At 38.1% G+C, this 27,432-nt stretch overlaps 1 protein-coding gene across 1 annotated transcript in view; it reads right to left on the minus strand.

The window, feature by feature from the left end:
• Nucleotides 1-15,512: 15,512 nt before the first annotated feature.
• Adhfe1 (alcohol dehydrogenase iron containing 1) overlaps nucleotides 15,513-27,432 on the minus strand; it is a 33,714-nt gene continuing 21,794 nt past the window's right edge. Inside the window, exons 11-14 of the mRNA XM_076835888.2 lie at nucleotides 27,198-27,276; nucleotides 26,877-26,973; nucleotides 23,757-23,914; nucleotides 15,513-16,824 (exon numbers count right to left, since the gene is read on the minus strand). Of these exons, the coding sequence (XP_076692003.1) occupies nucleotides 16,741-16,824; nucleotides 23,757-23,914; nucleotides 26,877-26,973; nucleotides 27,198-27,276 (418 nt within the window). The 3' untranslated portion in view covers nucleotides 15,513-16,740. The remainder of the gene's footprint in view (nucleotides 16,825-23,756; nucleotides 23,915-26,876; nucleotides 26,974-27,197; nucleotides 27,277-27,432) is intronic.

Below are 27,432 nucleotides of genomic sequence, written 5' to 3' on the forward strand. Positions count from 1 at the left end.
ACTGCTTTCTGGAAACTGACCTTGGGCTTTGGTTTGGGGCCAAAGGAAAGGTGTAAACTCTGAATATCAGGGTGTGTCTTCTGGCTGATTGGGGTAAAGTCGAGGAGAAGCCAGTAGAAATACTGTGCCTGGGATTGGTGATCAGGAAGGTGCCTGGGTCCTGAATAAAAATTCAGGGTAAAGAGTTTTAACTACACCAAGGCCCATACTTAGTGGGTCTGTAGTCCTGCAGACATTCAAGCAGTGTGAGGGGGTGGGGGTGGGGGGGTGAGAGAAGTATTGGGAGGAATGAGAGGTAGGTGTGGGGGGACTGAGACAGAGATAAGATGGAGAAAGTATGGCCTGTCTCCTGCGTTGCTTCTCCCAGGCTAAGCTTCATTCCCATCTTGGGGTTAGTGAGATATCTGTCTCCATCCGACAAATTTCCTTTGGGTTAAATTTTAGTAGGTTTCTACTGTCTAAAAGATTTCTTTGTGTCTGTTGTCTGAATATTTTATATTCACAATGGTTAAAATTTTAGGCCATGTCATACTTGGGGAGTATCTAGTGTAATAAAAGTGAAGACCCAAAATTATGTTAACGCATCAGAATGGAGTACTGAAATCTACAGGGTAAAATTTAGCAAAATGAAATGTGAACATCTGTCTTTACATTTATAAAAATATACAATCAGGTACAGAATCTGGGAGACCTGGTTAGTGACAATTTATTAAAAAGGAATCTATGTTTTTTTTTTTTTAAACATGATTCTCTATAAGAGGCAATATTAAAGTGCAGGGGTTAAAAGACACAAATAGAGTTCCCAGGACCTGGGACTAAACTGAAACTACGAATGCTTTGGGAAATCCAAAAGCCAATTCGGTTTACCTGGATTTATTTTCAAGGAGTCCAGATTGGTTTAGGTTTTATCTAACAAAACTGAAACCTAGGGCGGGTGTGGTGGTGCATGCCTTTAATCCCAGCAGCTTGGGAGGCTGAGGCAGGAGGATCACTGAGTTCAAAGCCAGTCTCAGCAAAAGCGAAGTGCTAAGCAACTCAGTGAGACCCTGTTTATAAAGAAAATACAAAATAGGACCAGGAATGTGACTCAGTGGTTGAGTGCCCCTGAGTTCAATCCCTGGTACCAAAAAAAAAAAAAAAAAAAAAAGAAAAAGAAAAAGAAAGAAAGAAAGAAAGGTAGAGTGCTTGCCTCTCATGTGTGCAACTGGGTTCAATCCTCAGCACCACATTAAAAAAAAAAAAATTGAAACCTAATCAATGATAGTATATTATGTTATGTCTAATTAATGAGCCTGAAATATATATAATTAAATGGGTTGATGTAAGGAAACACTTGGAGAAAAATAGTCTTAAGAAATAATTTTTACCTGTTTGAAATATTTTTTAAATAATAAAATTAATACCAATTATACCAAATTCAAAAGTTATAGAAAGATATACTGAAAGAGTGAAGCTTACTTCCCTCAATATAGTCCCGCTCCCTAAAAGCAACTACTGTTGGAGGTTGGAGGGTCTATTTGCAGTTTTTTTCATGCTTATTCGTAAATATATATAGATATATACATACGTGATTTTGGGAAATCAGAAATGGAGTTGTACTACACATACATGTGTACAACATATATAACTGTCATTCTTTTAATAAAGTAGGAGACCTCTGAATTAAAGGAACTTATGCACTCCTTTCTTGTTAGATCTAGTTTATTTCCATTTAAAAAAATTTGAAACATGCTGCAAAGTGCATCTTTGAGTATGTGTCTTTACACACATCTCCTAACAGTCCTGAAGGCTACATTATGACATGTAGGTTATAACTTATACACGTTTAAGTTATGAGGGAGTTCCCCAAATTTCTTTCTAAAAATTCCATATCAGTTAACCCTTTCTTCCTGCCTCCCTTCTTCCCTTCCTTCCTTCAGAGTTTCAAACCTGGGGCCTCGTGCATGCTACATAAGTGATCTACCCTTGAGCTAAGTCCTCAACTCTGAGTGAACACTTTCACCAACTAGAATATGAAATGCTTATTCCCCTCACTCTTGGCAATACTTTATATTAATTCATTTTTATATTTGCCAAAATAATACTGTTTGGCTTTTATGCCATGTTAGATAGCCCCCTTCTTGCCCTGGTACTTGATAATCCCTGGAGGGGTAAAGGCTGAGTCCTCATTTAGAATGCAAACTGTATAATCCACATACAATAGTGATTATATACCACATGACAACCCAGGTCCAGGATGAGGCTAAACCTAAGGTCGAGTTTGGTCTGATCTGGTCTGGGATCTACCCCTAAGTTTCCAGGATTCGCTGCTGAGGGTTCCAAGCTGGTTGCATGTGGGTGCCCATTTATGGCAATTTCTACATTTGGCTTCTGTACTTGTTCAAAAAGCAGATCGGTTTCAATACACAACTTTCTTTCCCACAGACTCTGCAAAAGGCTTCCTATTTGTTTGAGTGGCTACTGGGAAGCACTGAATGGTTTGTGTTTCTCCAACCTGACAGCTCCAGCTATCTACCCTACCAAAGAAACAAGAAGAAAACTTTTCTTCCTTCCTTCCTTTCTTTCCTGGGGGTTTAATCAGTGAGCCACATCCTCAGCCCTTCTGAATTTTTTTTTTTTTTCCCTTGAGACAGATTCTTGCTAAGTTACTTAGGGCCTTGCTAAATTGCTGAAGCTGGGTTTGAACTTGTGATCTTTCTGCCTCAGCTTTTCAAGCCCCTGGGATTACAGGTGTGCATCACCATGCCCAGCTAAAATAAGTTCTTTCTGAGAAAATTACATGTAAGTTGAAACTTAGGCTGTGCTCAAACTCTAGCATGTGCGAAAATCACTTGAAGAGCTTACTAAAATGCAGATTCTGGTTCCAACAGTCTAGGTTGGGGTGTTGCTGGTACCAAGGCACACTTTGGAATTAGAAAATAGTTTACTTAAGGAGAACAGAAGTCCTGATCTAAAGACATTAAAATTATAAGGAGCTCAGTTCTTCCCCTAGACTATTTAAATCCAATTAGTTCACTTAATCAATCAAATCAATTATCTAGGCCACAGGCATAGGTGTTTAAAAGCACACTGGTGTTAAAATATGCTAAGGTCAAGAGCTCTGGATGTGGCACAGTGGTCCTCATATTGTTACCAGATAACAGTATCAGCATCTCTGGGGAACTTATTAGACTTTCAAATTCTCAGACCCCATCCTGCCTGCCAAATCAAAAACTCCAGGGTGGGAAGGATTTTCCAGGGGATTCTGATCCTCACTAAAGTTTGAGAACCTTCTGTGAACAGAGTAAAGAAGAGAATTGTTCATGGGGTCCTCATCTAAGATTTGTTTCTGTGGTTGCCTGGCTGCCCATCAGATCCACTAAGCATCTCAGTAAACTTCCACATGCCTGGACAGTCTTTCTGATTCTGAAGATCTGGAGTTGTTCCTATGCATATGTGGCTTTGAAAGCAACCAGAGGATGCTGATTCAGTTGCCAAATGGAGGGGCGGCAACTCTTGAATGGAAGCCTATGTTATGCCTTCTGGCTTGTACACTTTAAAGTGTTCATCCATTCACTTTGCATGTCTCAAACCCCATCATGTGCCATACACTGTGCAGATGATGTTACTGTTGAACAATTATTATAGCCAGTCACTTTAGACATGAGCCCCACAACCCTGCATAGTGGGTCTACAAAATAGAGTCTCGACCTGGCTTAGTCAGGATGCCCAAATTCTGAACTACCCAGCACTCAGACATCAATCTTTGTAGACTTGCAGGACACCAGATTGTGTGTCTCTGAGAAGTTTCTGTTTAATCTTCTGTGGCTCATACTGTGAAACCAGAAACACATTTGTAATTTTAGCATTTGTATAACATTATTCTCTCAGTTCCTCAGAAAGAGAGATAGTTTCAATCTTATGCAAAGTGATGTTCTTTGGGTATGAAGAGATTTGCGGGTGAGGAGATCATGTTGCAAATATTGAGTTCATGGGCTCAAGCAATCTTTCTGCCTCATCTTCCTGAGTAGCTGGAACTACAGGCTTGAGCCACTGCAATGAATTCTACATTAATGAGTAATATGAATACATTATGATACACTTAGATTATTCTAGTTGTTTCTAGTGCTAACCACATTGCAACAAGTACCCTTAATATGTATCTTCCCACATATGTTCAACTGTATCAGTAGGATAAATTCTTAGAAGTCAAATTGGAGAGCTTCGGAAAAGTTCTAGGCATAAGTCTATTTTTAATTCAATATAATTCCAAATATAGTATTATCTGGAAATACAAAGTACTTGTGAAATGGTTGCTTTCAGGGCAGGAAATTTGGCAAATGGATAATCTATGTATATTCTTTTTAAAAAATAAGTGAATAAATTTTATTTAAAGAAAGAAGGGATTAAAATGGAAACATATACAGTGTGTAGAATTAAAAACTTGAAGCATTAAGTAAAAAAATTTTAAGAAGTTTGTACAAAGGCTAGAGATGCAGCTCAGTGTTTGAGTCCTTGATAGCATAAGCAAAACCCTGTTTTCAATCCCCAGCACACAAACACACACACACACACACAATATGTAAAGTACATAATAGGCAATTATAAATTTTAAAAACTGGAATTCTAGGAGAAGGAAGTATAGCTCACTGGTAGAGTACTTGTTTAGCATGTGCAAAGCCCTGGTTTTGCTCCCCAGAACAGCAAAAACAATCAATCAACAAAAATCTGGAAGCTCAAGTGAAGAAGTAGACATTTTATTTAATTGAATATAGCCCAAATATTATCATTTTAACATTCAATCTTTATGGAAAAATCATTAATGAGATAGTAGAATTTTTTTAAAAAAAGTTTTAATGAAAAGACTTTTTTGGCTCACGAAAAAAAAATTTATGCTATTTTGAAAACCTGATGTGTGTTTTTCATTGAGAACACATTTCAATTTATACTAGTCATAGTTCAAAAGCTCAACAGCTTTGTACGTCTCTAATGGCTATCGTATTGTAGAGTAAAATTCTAGAGATTCTTCAGCCTGCCAAATTTCTCCATTGGCGCCTAGATTTTGCACTTGACATTCTCAGTGCCAGCATCATTCCCAAAGTCAAGTTAGAGGACTGTATTTCATTGAACCCTCACAATGAGTAGCAATTGCTTATAGAATTGAATGTCTGCCCTGCAAAATGCTGTGTGCTCTATTTGGTATGGGAATTTCCATGTCCTGCACAGTGTTGGGCAGAATACTTGGTGATTTTATCTTGACTAAATGATAGCAACTATTTATCTATAATTTGTGGGTGAGGGATGCCTAGAGACACAGATTTCTTTCCTTTTCCCCTTCAGGCTTTCCAACAATATCAGGATTAATGAAGACATACCTACAACATCCTCTAGGGAATCCAGTTGAACTTGAACAAGGTGCCCCGGCTGGCGTTCAGAGGATCTGCTTAACAGAAACTAACTGAACAGGCCCTTGCTCAAGCCATTGTCACTTCCCTGTTGTTCTCTTTGCCCATTGTTCTTTCATTTTTCACTTCTTTGACAAGAACCCATAAATTAAAACACCTAAAAAAGCATCCATGTTAAAACAAACAAACAAACAAAAAAAACAAAACCAAGAAATGTAGAATTGATGGCAACAATCAATGAGTGACATACCAAAAAATAAAAAAGAAGAAGGGTTGGATGTGACTCTAGGCTTCCTGAGCACACTCAAATTCTGATCTTAGAACTGGGGCTGGGGGTGGTGAATGGGTCCCTGAAAAACTGCAGTGGGTACTGCTTGGTCTCCCTCTGAAGTGTTTGCTGGTAATGGCTTCTTGGTCTTGATAAATGTTTGAACTGTATAGGAACTTTTTTTTTTTTTTTTTTGAGAAAAGACAAAACTGGACAAAAATGTTTATGAAATAATGGAAACTTCCATTTTCCAGTTACAAAATATTTTTAATTTTGTACTTTTGTTTGTGAATAATGTTAAACATATGCAGGAGTGGAAAATCTAATACAATGAACTCTTACGCACCCACCACTTAGCTTTAACAATGTGATCAACTCATGGCCAATTTTTTTTTTTTCCACCTTTCCCTCCCTCCACTCCCATCTGATTTTAATTTGAAACCAGTGCTAAACAATAAATGGTTTCATCTGCGAATATTTGAGTGCATAGCTGAAAAAGTTATTTTTATTTCTTTAACCTAGAATGATTTTTTTGCTTCAATACCATTTTTTTTTTTTTTTTTTGAGGTGATCAGAACTGCAAGGCAGGTCTCCAGGCTCAAGGTTATGGTAAACTCCCAGGTATTTAAATGGATAACTTGGGATGACTTGTTAATGACATGAGCAACCAGAGTTGCTATTGGCCTTTGATTTATGAAGCTGCATGTTCAGCTTGTATGATGGATGTCATTAACATCAGGCATGACGGGCTCATTCATCTGTCTCTGCCCAGTGCTCTTCAGTCATGAATGCACTCAACAGATGGGGAATTTCATGGCTGCAAATGGAATTGTTGATCCTCTCATTGTTCCCATGTCAGCAATCAAACTAAATCCATTACCCACCAATAAAAAGATCAGCCTGCTGCCAGTTCAGCTGTGGAAGGAGCTGAAGCTATGTTGAAGGGATTTAGAGTTTTAGAAGGGATAAAAAAAGTAATAAGAAGCCACATAAAAATTAAGATCCCAGAGAAGAATTTGAGTCTCATTTGAAAGCGGAAGGTTTTAAGGGATTTGAAAGGGAAGGCCTAGTATTTCAATATTTTCTTTAACCTAAAATATACTCTAGAGATGCCTGATTATAAATGTTGCTTAGCTTTTACTGTGTGTTGATGGCTTTATTATTTTATTTGAAAAAGATCACAAGCACTCAAATTGGGCTTTGAAGAAGGAGGAAATGTCAGATTCATAATAGAAAAACTGCCAAGATGTTAATGGTGTTACTTCTAGTAGGACTAGTTTCTTTGGTGTGGATAAATAGTTGTCTATTCTTTATAAAGTTGTTCCTCCTTGGCTTAGCGCACAAGTTCTCTGTACACTGATCTGTAAGAGGAGAAGATCCCCCAGGCTGCCCCCAGCATTCTCTTGGGCCATGGACCAGGACTTTAAAAAGTGAATTCTAAAACACTACTTGCTTTTTGCCAGGTTGTTTCGATATCAGGATATTACAGGCAAGAGATGATGGTTCTGCCATTCATTTGTGATTGCTGAGGATCTGGGGAACACGGACTTTATATTTACTCAACAGAAAGTTTGAGACTTTGGTCAATGAAAAGTTATCTGAGTGAGAAAAATTAGAAAAATTAGACTGGTTGTTTCATTCTTTCTTTTCCATTCTATTCTTCAAACACATATTAATGACTTACTACTGTATAGACCCGTTTTTATGCTAGATTATAAGATGGGCTGTGATTGAGACAAGGCCTTTTACTCCTTGTCAACAGATTAGAAGGGGAGATGAACAAGAAAATAAACGATTGCACATAGGTTAAGTGGGGGCACACTGAGGGTGTTACAGGAGTGCAGAGGGAACCCCAATTAAAGTTCCTTGGTTTCCCCAGGGAAAAGAAAGGTGGGGATATGATAGGGCTAAGAGAAGAATCTTTGCAAAAGAATAAGCTCAGTATTGGGAGGTCTAATGAGATGGTGGGAATCTGGGGAACAGAAAGGTCGCAGATACTCAAACAGCAAACCCTGCCCTGGTTGGTAGATGTGGCTGAACCTTAAAATTCCATGGTGCTATGGGGGAAGATTTGCTCATTCTTATGGATGACTAGCTCTGACATCTTTTTTTTAATATTTATTTTTTAGTTGTAGTTGGACACAACACCTTTATTTCACTTGTTTATTTTTGTATGTGGTGCTGAGGATCGAACCCAGGGTCTCGCACGTGCAAGGTGAGTGCTCTACTGCTGAGCCACAACCCCAGACCATCTGACATCTTTTTTTATCTTGGTGTTCCATATGTGGTAGTCCCCTCCTGTTATGGTTTGGATAGGAGGTGTCCCCCCAAAGCTCCTGTTTTAATGCAGGAATATTCAGAGGTGAAATGATTAACTTGCGAGAGCTGTAACCTAATCGTGTCACCCTAGTTTGAACAGACTAAGTGGATGGTAACTATAGGCAGGTGTGGTATGGCTGGAGGAGACGGGTCACTGGGGTTGTGCTGTGACAAGGTTTCTCTCCCTTGAAGCTCCTTTCTCCATCTTCTCCCTGTTTCCTGGTCAACATGCATAGATCAGTGCTCCTCTGCTACACTCTTTAACCATAATGTTCTGCCTCATCTTGGGTCCGAACAGTGAAGTGAGCCAAACATGGACTGAACCTCTGAAACCACAAGCCAAAATAGATTTTTACTTCTCTAAAGCAGTACTTGTCAGGTATTTTTGTCACAGCGACAAAAAAAAAAAAAGTTGGCTAATACACTTCCTTTATATTTGGTAGGTGTCAGGCATCATTGCCCAGCATAAGTGTGCCAACTGATCAGGATGTCCCCAGGCAGGTGGATGATTGGTTTCAGAACTCATGTTACTTTTAGAAAATAGAAAGTACTTTCTACGAGAAGAAACTCACTTCTACATAAGATAAGACAAACTTTAGATTTGTCCCAGAAATCAGGATAATGGGTTCTTTCCTTCCTATCTTCTTTCCTTCCACTTAACCATCAGCTTATCAACTGAGGCAGTTGCTTCTTCAGAAATCAAATTGGGACTGTGCAGACTGTTTCTTCTGATGGATTGTGAGCTCTTTAAGAGGACAGATTTTGCCTTATTCATCTTCATAGTCCCAGAACTCGCAAGTGGGTTGTTGTCAAGAGCAAGATGGAGTCAGTTGCTACTACTTGCTAGCAGTGTGACCATGGTCAAGTTATATCAACTAAGACTTGGTTTTATATTTCACAAAATGGGGGTAATAGTAACATCTGCCTCATTAAGCTGTTTTGAGAATTAAATAACATAAATGTAAAATACTTATAGTGTCTAGCACATAAGGGCTCATACAGACTATTGACATTAGGTTTATAATAAATGTTATCGAACTAGCATCTTGGGATCTGGTCTGACAAAGCCGATTTTGGAGTAAATTTGAGCAATGGATTTTACCTTTGGGACTCTCTATTTAAAAAGTTTATCTGTCAAACATAAATACCTGCATGAACACCTAAAGGGAATTTTAATGGAAATGTCCCTTGATTACAAAAATAACCTAACTCTAGTAAATTATCTAAGCATAAGTATCAGGGAGTAATAAAAGCTACTGAGTTTTAACATTTTAAAACTATGATATAAATTCCTTAACTTGGTAAAAAGCATCTACAAAAGACCTACAGTTAGAATCAGACTTAATGTGAAAGACTGAATACTTTCCCTTAGGATTAGGAACAAAACAAGGATGTCTACTCTTACCCCTCTTACTCAACATTATGCCAGGGCAAAGGCAAGAAAAGGCATATGAACTGGAAATGAGAGAATAAAAGTTATTCCTATTCATGGGTGATGTGATTATCTCTGTAGAAAATCCCAAGGAATCATCAACAGGACTTTTAGAATTAATAATTGAGTGCCTCAAGGTTGTGGGATACAAGATCACCATACAAAAATGAATAACATTTTATAACACTAACATGAACGTGCGGGGACAAAAATTTAAATGACAATACAATTCACTGTTGGTCCTAAGAAAATGAAATACTTAGGTATAAATATAATAAAACATATAGGAACTCTATCTTAAAAATTGAAAGAAGCTGATAAAATCAGTTAAAGTAGACCTAAATGGAGAGATATACTGTGTTGTGAATCAGCAGACTCAACATATTAAAAATGTCAGTTCTTCCCAAATTATCAATAGGTTTAATGCAATTTCTATTGAATCCCAGAAAGCCTTTTTTTTTCTCACATAGGTAAGCTTATTCTAAAATTTATATTGAAAGGTGCAGGATCTAGAACAGTTACAACAAGTTTAAAAAATAAGAATAAGTAGAAGGACTTAATATTAAGGCTTACTATATAGCTATAGTGATCAAAACAGTAGAGTTTGGGCAGAGGAATAGACACTTGGATTGATAGAAAAGAACAGAAAATCTGGAAGTAGATCTACACAAACATGCCCAGCTGATTTTTTAAAGTGACTTTTTTTTTTTTTTTTAGTTATAGGTGGACACAATAACTTTATTTTATTCATTTATTTTTATGTGGTGTTGAGGATGGAACCCTGTGCTAGGCTAATGCCACACTCCAGTCCCTGTCCAACTGATTTTTACAAAGTTGAAAAAAAAATTCAGTGGGGGAAAGGTTGTCTTTTCAACAAATGAACAAATGGTGCTGGAACTATCCATAGATGCACGTCCATACAATGACCTTTTGCAAAAATGAACTAAAAATGGATTACATGTGGAACTAAAACAGGAGAAAACTTAAAGAGAATCTTTTAGAGATCTACAGCTAAGGAGAATTCTTTGACTTGACACTAAAGGTACGATGCATAAAAAGAAAAAGAAAGAAAGTGCCTCATCAAATTAAGAACTTTTGCTCTGTGGAAGCTCCTATTAGAGAATCTATGAAGCATCTTTTAAACTCAACAGTTAAAAAACAAACCAATTAGAAAATCAGTGAGAGATATGAACAGATATTTCACTGAAAAGCACATACAAATGGCAAATCATATGAAAAGATGTTCAACGTCACACATTATTACAGAAATATGAATTAAATACACAAAAAGAGCTTACTTACAAACCTAACAGAATGACTAAAATAAAAAAAATTAGTGGTTTGCCTTACTAACATTGTTTTCTTATATTCAATGCATGGTATAAAGCTCTTACTGGTCTCTAGAAAATGTTGTCAGAGCTATCATGAGGCCTATGTGCAAAACTGCAAAACTTCCAGAGGTTTCTGATGAGAGGAGTGACTTATACTCTTGGAAGGTTGGTTTCTTGGTCTTCCTCCCTCTCTCAGAATGCAGCCTAGAGGGTTTATGAAAAAGAACATTTTTTAAAAAGGAGAACATTTATTTGTTGGTCCCCTTTTTCCTTGGCCTGCAAAGTTGAATACTATGAATGTAATGATACAGGCCTATAAGCTTAGGGACTCACAGAGGGTTCAGGAACTTATTAAAAAAAAAAAAAAAAGTAAACTTAGTGATTTATAATTTGCTTTAAGAGATAATGATATAACACCAAAAATAAACTCGCAAGTTTATATAAAAATTTTAATCTGTCCATATGAACTGTTAAGTTACAGAGTTGGCCCTCCATATCCGTGCATTCTATATCTGTGAATTCAGCCAGCTGCAGATCAAAAGTCTTCAGGAAGGAAAAAAATTGTGTCCAACACATGGGTGCAGCCTGTCTCACCACGTAGTACCCGGTTTCTCCTTGGAACTCTGGCAACAAGAAGGCTATTACCAGATGCAGCCCCTAGATTGTGCACCCCCAGAACTCTGCTGCAGCCATCTTTAGCACCAGTGCCACCCCCAGCTCACTGAATGCCAGGCTAACAGCAACGGGGGTGGTAGGGAAGAAATGTTTTATAGCATGGCTCATTCCAGGCTGTCTATCTGCAAATCAACCAGCTTGTGAAGAAGCCTTACCCAGCTCTGGTAGTGTGACACTCTTTGAAATCAGACATTGTCAGAAGTCCACGGAATTATTAATTTTCAAATGCTTCCCTCACTATCCAGTGTGAGAAATTGTGTAGGACTGTAACACATTTTTTAGATTCCCGAGTGCAGCTATTGGTGATTTGCAGTGTTTTCTGGACATTTTTTTTTCTTATCATTTCCTAAACAATATAACAACTATTTACGTAGTATTTACACTGTCTTGAGTATTACAAATAATCTAAAGACGATTTAAACTATATGGGAGGATACACATAGGTTATGTGAAAATGATTATGCCATTTTATATAAGGAACTTTAGCATCCTGTTTAACTGCACTACAAAAGGAAAACCATAGTTGACCTTTGTGGGTCAGCACATGTAGTCTAGCCTGGTCTGTTCATGTGAATGAACTTTGTCTCATTTCTTGTCACTCTGTTCTAGTGTTTATATAGAAGATAAATAAGATTGAAAGACAGGAGAAGCAACACTTAAAACAATGGTGAAGTACTGCAAAATAATTTGAAAATATGAATCAAGACCCATAAGCATGTAAAAATTCAATTCAGGGAGAATTAAACAATTTCAGTTTAAAATATGAAAATGTCACGTATACATTATTCATTTATTCATTGCTATGCTATGGTGGGAGTAAAAATTTGGAAGCAATCTTGATTGTGTATAATAAGAATAAATTATTAAGATCTATTCTATTAATTCTCATGTACCTTTTAAAATAATGATTATGAAGATTATGTGGCAACGTGGAACATGCTTAAAATGTCCTGCCTTGCGAGAAAAAAAGCTAAAGACTATCCCATTCAAATAGAAAAAAAACAGAAAGAAAATCTATCAAATGTTAACAGCTGTGTTTGGGTAATGGGATGATGGGTAGTTTTTTTTCTTTCTTTTTTCTCATGATTATTTTAATCATTGTAAATTGAAAAGCAATTTAGAGCACCCAAATTAAAAAGCAAATATGTAAAGCCAGAAAGAATGAAATGGGTTACTTTCAAGTTAACTGTCCTGAATGTAGCTTCACAAGGGAGTTCACATAGTTATTGCAGTAGCGGGGGATGGGATGGGGTGGTGGTGGAGTTGCATTTATGCTGAGAGTGATTGGGGTAGTTGGAAAAACAGTGGAATAATAACAGGAGAAAGGAGACCCTCCCATCTCCAGCTGCCAGCAATTCAACTTAGGGCTCAAGAACTGATTTCTGTCCATTCATTGTGGCGTGGCTCTGGAGACTGCCTCCCCCAGGCCATTGTGATGGTGATGGCCTTAGTCCCCCAATAGCTCCCAAGAGGAGCGGGCACTTAATGGTGGAGCCATAGCAGCTGTCTGGCTTGGGATTGTTGGTCATCAGAGACTGGCAGCCTGTGCAGTGTTGACCCCAGGGGTGAACAGTCCTCTTTCTCATACTCACTCCCCAGAGGCAATAGTGCCTCATTAGGGTACAGTTTCTAATCCAAACAACCATTAATCTTTCTCGGGGTTAAAAGGCCAGAAAAGCAATTTTTTTGTGCGCGTGCGCTCTATTTTGATACTGTACTTGTCTGTCTTTTACAAGAGCAGCCTTACTTCATTGACCACTTGAAAATACCCCACAGCTGTGTCCACAGCTACTCAAACAATGCCAAGTCCAACACAGCCCTTCCTATGCAGGGAGAAGAGACAGGAGGGCAAAATAATGTGACAGCTATTTATTGTGACACTTGACAATAAATCATAGAAACATGGCCTACTTGAAACAAATTAGTGTTTCATATCACAAAATAAATCAGAGATGTATGTGTGTATATATTTGGTCTTGCTAAGTTACTTAGGGCCTCGCTGAGTTGCTGAGGCTGGCTTCAAACTTGTGTTCCTCCTGGCTCAGCCTCTGGAGTTGCTGGGATTACAGGCATTGCCACCACATCTGGCTGAATGTGTACACATATTAAGTGAAAATGCTGCCATGTTTGATAGTTCTATGAAAGTAGTATCATAAAACTCTGAATATAATTTTAAAATTTTTTCTTGCCTTGAATTAATTCATACAAGTGGAGTTGTGACTTGTTAAGAATTTTTTAAAAAGGAAATCAGTAGGGTTGGGGTTTTGGCTCAGAGGTAGAGTACTTGCCTAGCATGTGTGAGGTGCTGGGTTTGATTCTCAGCATGACATAAAAATAAGTAAGTAAAATAAAGGTATTGTGTCCAACTACAACTAAAAAAGAAGTATTTTTTTTTAAAAAAGGAAATCAATAGAAAAATGGGATTTGAAACTAGGAAAATGCACTTAATTGTTGACTGTACAACATGAAAATGTTTGGTTTACATAAATAGGCCTAGTAGCCTATCTCACACTAAAAATAAATGGTAAGTCACAAAACACACTTTCCATATTTTTAAATTATAGGCTGAGGATATAGCTCAGCGGTAAAGTGCCTGCCTAGCATGTGCTAAAGCTCTGGGTTCAATCTCCAGTACCAAAAAAAAGAAAAGAACAAATATTTTCAAACTGTAAGGACCAAAATGATGGGTATCAAGAGAAAAAAACATTAAGGCCTCCTAAATCTGTTTCTTCATGCTTGACCTTTAAATTCTTCCTCTACAGAGTCATCGTCAATATGAATACCAAACACTCCTTTTGGTGAGTCACATTTAGACATCTGGCAAATGTTAGGAAACGAATCAAACATTCAGTGAGACATAGAATTCATTTGTATATCTCGAATTATTTTACATTAAATTCCCTCAATTCAAAATCTCACCTTTAGGAATAGGTACTCTAGAAGATCTAGTCATAGCATTTTCAAGCTGGAAGAAGCTTTGATTGGATAAAGTAAGACTCAGATAAGACTGGAGCAAAACTCAGGCCATTGACCCCTAGTCTAATATTTTCCTAATGATGTCATATCACATTGCAGAATATACAGTCAGCTCTCTTTTTCTGGGGGTTCCACATCCATAATTTGACCAACTGCAGATTGAAAATATTGAGGGGAAATATTTCAGAAAATTATAAAGAGAAAAACTTGAATTTGCTGCATACTGAACCATATACTGAATCTAGTGAATGGTATGCAGACATACCCTTCTGTAGCCTCCTTCTGGTTCATAGATTCTCAGTCTCTCTCCTGCACTAGTTGTTGGAATTTTTTCTGAGTCTTGTTTGTGTACTATGAAGTTAGGCCTATAATGATTGTGCTGAACATCAATACACATTATCCCCTTGTCATTATTCCCTGAACAATACAGCAGATCAGGCACTTACATAGCAAATTTACATTGTGTTAGGTGTTATGAGTAATCTAGAGATTATGTAAAGTATATGGGAGGATGTGCATAGGATATATGCAAGTACTGTGTCGTTTTATATAAGGGACTTGAATATTTGCAGAATTTGATATCTGTGTGGAGTTCTGGAACCAATCTTTTAAGGATATAGTGGGATAACTGTATTGTAGGAGTTCTTTAATTTATCTAGATCCTTTTTTTTTTGGCAGGGGAGGGAAAAAAACCATGTATATATCTATGTATATATAAAGTTATATATGTGTATATGTATATAATATGCACTATACATATACATACATATATTTTTGCTATGCCACATATATTTTGAGACATTCATTAACAACCTTTACTAAAGTTTCCTAAGGGTCTCAGATTAGCAAAGAGTTTTCTATTTTCTGCCTCATTCACATACAACTTCTCATGTCATACTCAATGAGTTTCTCAAAAAGCTAGAAAGGACTTTAGCTAGATTTGTTCTGCAAGGTGTAGATGAAATTTGTTGGTAAAGTCTTATGCTTACCTTTGGGCACTATCATTGAGTTACACCTCTATCCCCTCTTTCTCCTTTTTTAAAAATTAGAAAATCTCTTGTTTTAACAAATCCAAACAATATAGATGCTTATAAAATAAAAAGTAAACATTTTCTCTATACCCCAAATTCCATTTCTCCAATGATAACTTTTAATATTTTCATGTGCATCTTTTCTACATGTAGACATATGTTTACATATAGTTGAAAAAGTACAAATCACATTATACCAAAGTTTAATTTTTCTACAACTTGTTTTTTCCAACATTCAATATATAATAGACATATTTCCAACAGATTTACTTCATTCTTATAATAATACCATAATACTCCACTGCTTAAATACATTCTGGTTTATTCATCTGTATACTATTAATGATTTATTGGTTGATTATATATATATATATATATATATATATATATATATATATAATTAATGATTTATTAATCTAATATACTATTAATTATCTCTCATTTTCTAGACCAATTTAGTGATTTGCTTGATTTTTTAAAAAAATGTTGTGAGTCAAGTCAGCAAAGACAGCCTGCACTTCCTGTGGCTATTTATACTTCCTTAGTGGTCTGTTATCCTTCTGGGGTAGGGGACTAGAAGATGTGATGACTACCATGTAGCTTAATGAATATATAGATTGTTTCGGTTTTTGTTATTAAAAAAAAAAATCTTTCCAGGGGCTGGGCCTGTATCTTAGTGGTAGAGCATCTGCCTCACATGTGTGAGGAACTGGGTTCGATCCTCAGCACCATGTAAAAATAAATTAATATATTTTAAAAAATCTTTCCAGAAACACTTCATCATATTTCTTTACAGTCTTGTGCTAGTATTTAAAAAAAAATTTTTTTGTAGTTGTAGATGGACAGAATGCCTTTATTTTATTTTTATGTGGTGCTAAGGATTGAACCCAGTGCCTCACATATACTAGGTAAGTGCTCTACCACTGAGCTATAGCCCCTGCCCCTTGTGCTAGTCTTTCTATAGGATAAATTTCTAGGCATGCAGTTACTGGGCAGAGCATAAGTACATTTACATATTTAAAAATTACTGAGTTTTTGCCCATTTGACACATGGAATAGAGGCAGAGTATTCTGTGGAGTTTGGCACAAGAACACTAACACCTGAAGTCTGGCCCACGGGTCTGACATAGTGAGCATTTGTCTAGCTTATTTTATGGAAATAGCTTGAACATCAGGGAATCTCCTAGGATAAATTTATATCTATTACATTCAAACTGTAGCAAGTAAATTATGTGTGGAGATGAAAAGACAATTCTCTAGCCAGGTCAACTTCTGTTCTCAGAACTACAGTGGATGATGGCAATTCTTTCAATTAAAATGGCAACTAGTACAGTTTCATTGATGCTTCAAACAGAGCAGACAGATCCTCTTCTGACTGGGGACGGGGTGCAAGCTTGGTGACCCTTTCCTGAAACAGTAAATAAAAGGAGTTACTCAGGGCTTGCAAAAGACTGTAAAAGTTACTTGTTATGTACATTAACGTAGTCTTAAGAAAGAATGATTTGATAATAGTCATATCTTTAAAACCATTTCTTGTATGCTGTGTATTAGCTAATTACCAACTCAGAGGCTTATCAAGTCATGCCTCTTACCCAAGGAGCTTTCAAAAGCTATTGCCCCTTGCCTTCTGCCCTGGACAAATGTATAAAATCAAACCAGCCATACAGAAAACACCTTCTCTAACAACCAAACTGGGTCTGTCAACAACCTCTGCCAATTCTCCAAGGGCAGAGAGTCCTGTCCCAGGCACAGAGAGTGCTGCCAAAGAAAACAAAACTATTTGTCCTTGACTTCTAAAACCATATATTTTGCAACATGGACTTAAGGTATATTCGAAAGAAATTCTGTAGGACATGAGCCATCAGGCTGTATGCAACAAGTGATTTCTTTATTCCTATAAACTAACGTTTTACCTCTCCTTTCCCAAACTAGTTTAGTGATTTGCCCAGTTTTTCAATGATTATTATGAGTCAAGTCAGCAAAGAGCCTGCATATCCTATGGCTATTTTTACTCCTTCAGTGGTATTTATCCCTCTGGGATAGGGGACTAGAAGGTATGATGACTACTATGTGGTCTAAATGAGTAAGGGGCTCCCACTTTCATGGGAGCATACCTGGTAAACAGGGAGGCTCATTATGGGGAGAGCTAAGTTGTGTTCACTGCTCTACACCCTAGTGGTGACCAGAACACTTGACACACAGAAAGTAGATGCTCAAGAGTTACTTGTTGAGTTAATGAAGATGGTGTGGAGGGGAGATATTGACATCTCAAAAGGTTACATGTACAAGACCGGAGTCTGCCTACCCCTCCCATTTTTCAACTCAGAAATGACACCCAGTAGCTCAGATAAAAACTTAGGAGCTATCCATGAGTTCTCTTTTCCTTGCTCTGCAAGTTCAACCCATCAGCAAATCTGTTTGACCTAAGTCCAAAATGAATCCCCAATCTAGAGCACTCTCACCTCCTGTTGCAGACACCATCATGCCCCTGTGCTGCCTGACAGCCTTTTCCACTTTTGCTCCACTATCGCCCCCTAGAGGTAATTTTCTCCAAAGCAGCCCTAATGATGCCCGCGCCCCCCCCTCCCCGCCCCCTTTTAAATCTTGCTTCTCACCCCAGCTCTCTCCTCTCCCATTGTCTCATCTCACTTGGTCCCACTGTTCCTTTTAAATGTTTGGCTTTCCCCTCTGCCTGCAGAGCTTCATGTAGCTGCCACATTCAAGCAGAGGACTTCTCACAAAAGACTTCATCACCTTGCTGGGGTTCCCACCACATCATCCCTGCAAGGTTACTCTCTGTTTCATCATCCAGGTTTTCCTTCACATCATTAATCACTATCTGAAATTATTTTGTTTATATCTTATTTATAGATGTTCATTGCCTGTCTCCCCCCTCACTAGAACATAAGATCCAGGAAGGTAGAAAGGGACTTTATTTTCCTCTTTGCTGTATCCCAAACAATGCATGATATATGGTAGATATCAAACAGTATTTTTCAGTTAAAAGAAAGATGAGGGGCTGTGGCTGTGGCTCAGCGGTAGAGCGCTCGCCTAGCATGTTTGAGGCGCTGGGTTCTATCCTCAGCACCACATAAAAATAAATAAATAGAATATAGGTATTGTGTCCAACTACAACTAAAAAAATATTTTAAAAAAAGAAAAGAAAGATAAAAAGAAAGAAGGAGGGCTGGGGCTACAGCTCAGTGGTAAAGTACTTGCCTCGAATATGTGGGACACTGGGTTCCATCCTCAGCTCCACATAAAAATAAATAAAGATATTGTGGGTCCATCTACAACTAAAAAAAATTTTAAAAAAGAAAAAGAAGGACACGTTAAAAAATCAACTCAGGACTGGGGTTGTGACTCAGTGGTAGAACGCTTACCTAGTGTGTGTGAGGCACTGGGTTTGATCTGAGTATCACCACATAAAAATAAATAAATAAAATAAAGGTATTGTGTCCCTCTACAACTAAATTTTTTTTTTTTAAATATCAACTCCAATGGATCTAAACCCCTAGAAATAAGAGTCCAAACCTTAAAACTCTTAGAAGAATACAAAGGGGGAGAACTTCATGATGTTGGAGTTGGCAAAGATATTTTGGATATGAGATGAAAAACACAGGCAATAAGGGAAAAACCTGATAATCTGGACTAGATAAAAATTTAAAACTTTTGTGCATCAAGATACTAACAAGAGGGATAAAGATAACTCACAAAATAGGAGAAAATATTTGCAATCATATATCTGATCAGGGATAAATGTCCAGAATTTTAAAATGATTTCTACAATTCAACAACAGTAACAACAACAAAACCCTAAACAACTCAATTCAAAAATGAGCAAATAACTTGAATAAATATTTCTCCAAAGAAAATAAATGGCCAGTAAATGCATGACAACATGCTCAGTATTATTAATCATCAGGGAAACACAAATCAAAGTGTCAACTAGATACCACTTCACACCTATTTGAGATGAACTATTATAAAAAATGGAAAATAAGGAGTGTTGGTGGAGAGGTGGAGAAACTGGAACTTCATGTATTGTTAATGAAAATATAAAATGATTCAGCCACCATGGAAAACAGTTTATCAATTCCTCAAAAAGTTAAACGTAGAATTACCATATGGTCTAATTCTACTCCTAGGTTTATACTCAAAAGAAAGCAGGGACTCAAATAGACAACTATACATCAATGTTCATAGCATTATTCATAATGGCCAAAAGGTGGACACAACCCATGTCCATCAACATGTGAATGGATAAACAAAATGGGATGTACCTATACAATGAAATATTATTCAGACATGATCAGGAATGAAATTCTGACACATGCTATAACATGCATGAACAGTGAAGACATTATGATAAATGAAATAAGTCAGTCACAAAGGACACATATTGTGAGATTCTACTTAAATGAGGTACCTAGAATAGGCAAATTCAGAGATAGAAGGTAGAATAGAAGTTACCAAAGGCTGGGAGAAGGGGGAATTGTTGTTTAAGGGATGTATAGCTATTTGGGATGATAAAAGAAAGTTCTGGAAATGGTTGGCTGTATAACACTGAATACACTTAATAGTACTGAGTTATATGTGTAAAATTGATTAGAATGGTAAATTTTATGTTTTATGTACATGTGTTCACAATTAAAAATAATTGGAAAAAAAAGGATGGATGAATGGATGGATATTTGGAAAAAGGTGAGGGACAATATTGATGAATATGAGTGAGGCAAAAGCAAAATTTCACATCCCAGCAGATCCTCCAGAGACCCTAAGGAATTTTGAAAATTCACAGCACGGCAAAGGCTTGTTCATGGTTCTGTCTATCTATCATCTATCTATGTTTACAGCAGGGTTGACAAGCAGAAGTTCAGCATTTTCTATGGCCACATATGATGATTATCTCCACATTACTCTGTTATAATGAGTCTTATCTGATGAGCTCAAAGTCCCTTTACACAATCCTGGTTTATCTTTAGTCACACAGTTCAGGACTCTCAGAAGGACCTGGGGCCATGCCTAAACAGAGTTGCTCTTTCATATCTCTAGCTCCCAGAGAGTGGTTAAATGCGGGCAAAGACAAAGTTTGTGATGTCTCGCTAGACAAATCAGCTCTGCCATATGAAAGCTAAGCTCAGAATGAAGACGTGTTAAGCAACGTGTGGTTATTTATAGACACGTAAGACCAAGAACAACTGATTAACATGGGCACCGAAGTAAATTCAGACTTCTACTTTTAGCACATTCATAAAATAACAACATTTCAGCTGCCCTGTCTACCAGGGAGTGGAAGTGCTCATTCGGGTAGGCAGCTCTCCTCAGTAATGAAATGTTTTGATTTGAAATGTAAATGTTTCTTTCCAGGGGTTTCAGAAATTCATCTTGGAAGATTAATTTATTTTTGCCTGCTCTCCTTGCAGCCTAGCTACGGCAGTTGGAAGCCTCTGTACACAGGGCCGCTATTTGCTGCCACCAGTATGGGCTGTGGTGTTTGGTCAAGAATACTGGCCTGGTTGTTCCTTCCAGAGAAAACTGGCCCCTGGTTGCTGAACATAAAAGAACCTTTATCAAACATCGACTCTATGAAATAAACTTTCTGGCAATGTCCTTTAAGGGACTAGTATATCCTCCTCACTGCCTTAAATCCCGTAGACACTAAAAAGTGAAGATCGGTTTACTAGGCGTGTAAAATTCTGAAGTTGCAATAGCCTCCCTGTAAAATGTTCACTGCTGCCAAAATGCAAAATAAAACAAAAACCCACAGTCATTCTTCATCTGCAGAATAGACAAGCTCATTTCTAAGATCCCCTTTAAAGTCCTAGGAGTCTATGAATATGTGCATATATCTATCACATTGACTCCAAAATGGAACCAGTGCTAGTTAATTAACTTCAACTGTTTCTCCTAATCACGCAAACATGATCAAAGCGGGGAAAGGCAGTATACACCTTGGGGCTGCTTTATGAAAACAGATCAAGGGAAATCTGGCTTCCTACTTTGTGACATGGCTTACATTCGAAAGATTGCATTTACCTCCCATCTTTTGTGAAACTAAGAAATTCATTTTGTCTAATTAAGGTTTTGCTTCTATGATTTCTCTCTATGACATGCACATGAAGGCATCCAGAATAATACCTAATTAACTTACTATTTTAGTGGATGGTCTCCAGTGTTTCCAGACTAAATGTTATAGTCTGGAATAGCTCTTGAAAGTGAAGGTCTGAGCACAGTAGAATTAGAACAGTGAACACCTGCCAATGTGTGCTGATGGCTGGGAGGTGCTCTGTCACCAGCTATTAAATGGCTAAGAATACCATACAGTTTCATCTGAAAAAATCATAGATACCATTCTTGGAAGCAGACAAACACACATTTTTGAATACTGTCCTGGGTTAAACAAGCACAACTTTATAGAGGGCCCTTGCAGAATAGATAGTGTTACTGAGACTGTGCTATTAAAATCAGGAAGACCACTCAGTCTTTGGCGTCCCAGGACAGGCCTTCATGGTACCCCTGACTTTGGCTGAGTCTTAGTCAGTCAATCTGAGGAAACATCTCAAAAAGTTACTACCATCTAGCCACTTAGCTCATCTGGACAGAGGCTGTAAGAGGAGGGGTCTGCAGGTGTGGGTTTATTTAGCATGTTTTTTAGGTTGTGCTAGGAGCCAAAGTCCTGCTCTCATGGAACTTATAGTCTAGTAAGTTTGGATAAAGTAATTGTGATGGCCTCACAAGGTCTTATCTTTTGGCTATTTTGTCTCTTGGACTTATGAGTTAGAACTAAGAATTTGTAGGATGGCTCAGGGCTGTGCTACACTTTTTTTTTTACATTCAATTATATTTTTATTTTTTTCATTATTTTAAACTATTTTTTGGTTGTTGATGGATCTTTATCTTTTTAAATTTATATTCGGTGCTGAGAATCAAACCCAGTGCCCCACACATGTGAGGCAAGCACTCTGCCACTGAGCCACAACCGCAGCCCATCATTTACATTTTTAGATACAACTGGATTCACTGGACTTTAATCTAAATCTGGGAAACTGGTGGCTCATGGTCTATGATTCATTTGTACATAGGGAAACCAGGGCAAACTCAGTAGGAACATCTGGATTGCTTATTTTTCTTGAAATTGGAAGTTCTACCAATAGGAGGACCTGAATTTCTGCTTGGTGATAAGAGTTGCAGAATAGCTATTTACCTAATTAGATGGGTCACATGCTTTACAGTTTACCAAAGTCCCCACTACTTACTGTTATATTAAATGACTTTGTTGATTGCCTACATGGCTCCTGGTGGAAATATGAGCCAGTGAGCCTTATCTATACAAATATCTTACGTGAGTGGTGAGACTGTCAACATTCTACACACTGATACATGGGGATGAAGCAGTTAGTTTAAAGTCTTTACTACCTGGAGTAAGAGGGAAAAGAGCACTGCTACTTATAGTATGCAGTATGCCATGCAGGATATTCCAGATTTAGCTTTGTTTCAAGGTCAGGGAGAGGCCCACAAATGCCTTAACTTTGAACAGAAGAGCCCCATAATATTAAAATGATCCCTGCCTTGCCATATAATTCCCTGCATGGTGAACACTGTGTGGCCCACCAACCAAGCTCTCATGGCTCTGAGCTCTCTACTTGGTGATGAATTGCAGTGAACAGAGTCTTGGCCCATTAGCATCTGATGTATCAGCATGAGAGTTCCAACAAAGGGTCAACTCTCTTCATGAGATTCTTGGGAGAGGGAAGTTAATACATCTATATGATTCTGCCAAATAAAGAACGGCAGCTCATTTTATATTCTTTAGCAAAATTTTAAGTACATGAAATAAGACCCAGAGAAAATAACATTTGTATAAAATATACAATCTTCCAAATTCATTCCAAAGCAATTTTGTAATAGTTTCAATTTAAAGGGCGTGCCCATTTGTCACAAAATAGTAGGAATTTGTCATTCTTTCTAATGGAAAATAACATCAGCGGTCCTTTTGAAACAGCTTTGTGCAATTTTACAGGGGAATCTTAAAAGAACAGGAATAGGGAAATTTTGCCATAGCTCAAGGTTGATTTGGGGTTGTTTTTCCCCTCAAATTTCCATAAAGAATCCTTTCAGTTTTACCATAAAATCCTCACCTAAGCCACAGTTCTATGGAATAACATAAAGGCAAAGGAGCCTGGGCGTCTTCCCAAGGGAGAACTGCTGTGGAGGAAACCTGAGACCAGCTGGAGAACCCTGTGTCTCTATCTCCCCCTAACCCACCCCAGATGGAACATATTTTTCTGGAAGCTCTGTGCTTCTTAGCAGGAGTGAGGGCCATGCTGTGCTTCTTACCTGGGGCAACGTGCCTTTCACTAATGCAGGGATGTCGGCTTTGGAGTAACCAATGGCAGCGAGGCCATCATCAACATTTAAATCAAATAAGAATTTCCGGAGTGCGTCTGCCAGTACAGGCCCAGCATCTTGGATCTTGGCAGTGCGAATGTCCGCTCCTAGAAGACACGAAATGCACACTGGGGAGAGACACGAAATGCACACTGGGGAGAGAGGGTGTAGGCGGAGAGGAAGGCACAAGATCAGTCAGATACAACATGTGTACTCTTGTCTGTTTCCAAATGCCAAGGATGAGGGCACCACTGTGCCTCCCTCAAGGTGGCCCAATGGTCAATGATCAACCCCACAGAAAACATGTTGGCAAGACAAGACTGAGAAGCCCAGGCCCTCTGCAAGAAAAAAAAGTCTGCCAGGGCTCTTAAATTGACTCTCACATTTCTAAGAAACTGCCAATTCCTACCTGCTCAGCCTTTGGGTGGTGGGAAAGAGGTACAGAAGCAATAAAGAAAGCCACAGAAAGGAAACCAGAAAAGAAGTCTGGTACTCGGGGAGGAGGAAGGAGCATTTGTAGGTGAAACACAGCTTATATGATTTTCAAGGCTTGGAATTTGCTGACATCTAGAGGTGTGCATGTTTCATGTCTTTTCTCATGCAACATCTTAAAAAAAGACAAGACCTGGAACTGGGGATGTGGCTCAGTGGTTGAGCACTTGCCTAGCATGTGCAGGGCCCTGGGTTAAATTGCTAGTAACACACACACACACACACACACACACACACACACCATGGGGTGGGGGGAGTAGAAAGAGGGGGGAAAAGAGGGGGGGAGAAGGAGGAGGAGAAGGAGGAGGAAGGGACCCTTTGTAAAAGCCTTGTGAGACAAGGATATAAAAGTACCAAAACTCCCACGTTAATTGCCAAAAAGAAAGAAAATAGTATAACAAAAATGTGTAACTGTGACCAGGGAGGGAAATATTTCCTTTTTATAGCTAGAAACTTTTTTATTTTTGTCTTTGTTGCCAAAGGGCAGGGAAGTTTCCTCTTAATAAATATTACAGTGCCAGCTGGGCAGAAGCAAGAACATGAAGCCTCTCAGAAAACCCTGCTTCATGTATAGGTATTAATGATAACAGTGAAGAGGTAAGAAGGTTGCCAAGGTTTGGAGATTTGTAAGGACAGAATTTTTGCATAATTAATAATTAATACACATAATCCTAGAGCCATGGGGTTCCGTCCACCTGGAGGGTGAAAATTCCCAGAGGAAGCACCTGCCTTGTTCCCCATCTTTTGAATGGACACCTTCACTGTCAAGAAGCAAAGCACTCTGTGACCAGAAGGCAGCACTGCATGAAGTTTATCCAAAGTGCCTCTGAAGGAGACTAGAACGTTCTGTTCACCTACATGTTGAAGCATATTATTAAATCAGTTTAAGCTTTCCTTTCTATGAAGTGAGAACAGTTTTATTAATCTAGGGAAAGGGGTAAATTGAACCAGGAGAGCAGCTTGATGAAAGGTAACCTTGCCTGACATGACCAATCTGTAATACCCAGCAGCAGCTAAAACATGGATTAGGGAGAGGTGACATTCAATAAAGGGTTTGTGATTTAAAAAAAAAAAACATTTTTAAGTTGTAGATGGACACAATACCTTTATTTTATTTTTATGTGGTGCTGAGGATCAAACCCAGTGCCTCACACATGCAAGGCATATGCTCTACCACTGAGCCACAACCCCAGCCCCACCCCATTTGTGATGTTTTTATGTTCTAGGATGGCTGCCATAAAACACACCATCAAAATCTCTGGGTTTTCCTATGAAGTATTTTTAGGAAAAAGAGAGAGGAGAGAAAGAGGTGGGGGGCAAAGAGGGGGTAAGAAAGATAATCCATTGTCCTAGACCTAAGAAAATCTGAGATTACATAGAAAATCAAAATATTTAATGGCCAAATATGGGACTAATATGAAAATTTCCTGTGTAAGGAGGAGAAAAACCCATGGGTTCTTCTAGCCTGGATCTTGTCTAACAGAGGAAGGACTTTCTCAGTAATGGTGGTGGTTATGTGGAATGTGCACTTTAAGTTCTCTAATATTTTTCCCATTTTCCATGAATGCAATCTGTGATTTGCTCCCTTATTTCAACCATTTGTACTGTTTGCATATTTACAAAGGCAACGGTGTCCCATCCTGAGGCTGAACGACATCTCCCTTCTAAAAGGGAAAGGGGACACAAGATCTTCATAAAGTTGGTGGCATGTTCTCACAGCATTTGCTGGAAATCAAGCCTGGGGCTGGCTCTGGGTCCTAGGAGGCAGACATTAATATGCTCAGCACAGCCCCTGGAACTCTGAGCACAAATGGGTAAGTGTGTGAGGGGAGTGAAGGGGAAGCCGAGCTTGTAGAGGATGTCTGCGGTCATTCCCACCTCCTTGGAAACAGTCTCTCTCCAACGGCTGGAGCTCCAGCAGCATAATGAAGTTTTCTTTTTAGCCTTTCCTTCCCCACCCTAAACCTGAGCAGGGGAATAAGGTGGTTTGCAAATTAATCAAATACTCGAGTCTGCTTAAAAGAGTTCTCATGTCAGAAAAACACCGACATTTTCCTTTCTGCTACAGCTATCGGAATATAATTTTTATTTCTGGTAAGATTAAGAAGGGACTGTGAATGTCTTATAATAGATCTGATTTATTCTAAAGTATGGCGAACAGTTCATTCGGGATCTTTTTAATAAAGTTTCTCATTCAGATTCACTGTGATTGGGAATTTACTCTTGCTTCCAGATTTAGATTCATTTTACTATCAATTCCACTTGGCAAAAACCAACTATAAATTAATAGTTAGGTACAGAGTTAAACTTTCCTTGAGTATGAAAGCAGAGAAAATAATATTACTACAAATTTAAAATAATCAATATTTGGTTCTGTTTCATTCTTATCAGACTCTTAGAAACAAAAAAAATTATGGTATTTTAGTGCTTAGATAGGGCTTTGAACAAGTCACTGATATTTTTTTAAGCCACTCCAAAGCAACATATTTTGGCATTTTTTTTATGGTTACCTTCAGAAGCAATCCTAGGAAATGCTCTACCTGTGTGGGTCACAGATTTATGAGTAATGGTTCATACCTAATATCTCTGCTGTCTCCAGGTGCCGCTCTGGAAACATCTGGGCTGTGAACGTGAACACTGCCGGGGATGTGAGCACCACAGAAAGGCCATGGGGCTGTGGAGAGACAGAGTGAAACCGTTCTTCCTCTTGCATTCTCTGGGTATTACTTTACCCTATATTCCATGCAGTCAAGAATGGACAAATATGGGTTGGGGGTGTAGCTCAGTGTTAGAGGTCTCAGGGGGTTGTATGCATGATGCTCTGGATTCCACCTCCAGGAAATTGTGAGGAATATAAGATTTAATTAATTAAATAATTTATTATTAATTATTTTTTACCACCAGTGGGTGATCCACATTGTAATCCTTTGCTTTATATGTCTTCACTAAACCTGAAATTGGGTAGGACATTCCATGGCTAGAAAAGAAAAAAAAAATGCTTACGTTGACATACAAATATCAGAATTCGTATCAACTGCACAAAGACACTCTTAGGCAGGGGGGCCCTTTACACAGAGATATATATTCTTTTTTTCTTGGATGTAAGGACCACTAGGATTCACTCCAGGTTCAG

Source organism: Callospermophilus lateralis, chromosome 16, assembly GCF_048772815.1.
Source record: "Callospermophilus lateralis isolate mCalLat2 chromosome 16, mCalLat2.hap1, whole genome shotgun sequence".
Lineage (NCBI taxonomy): Eukaryota > Metazoa > Chordata > Mammalia > Rodentia > Sciuridae > Callospermophilus > Callospermophilus lateralis.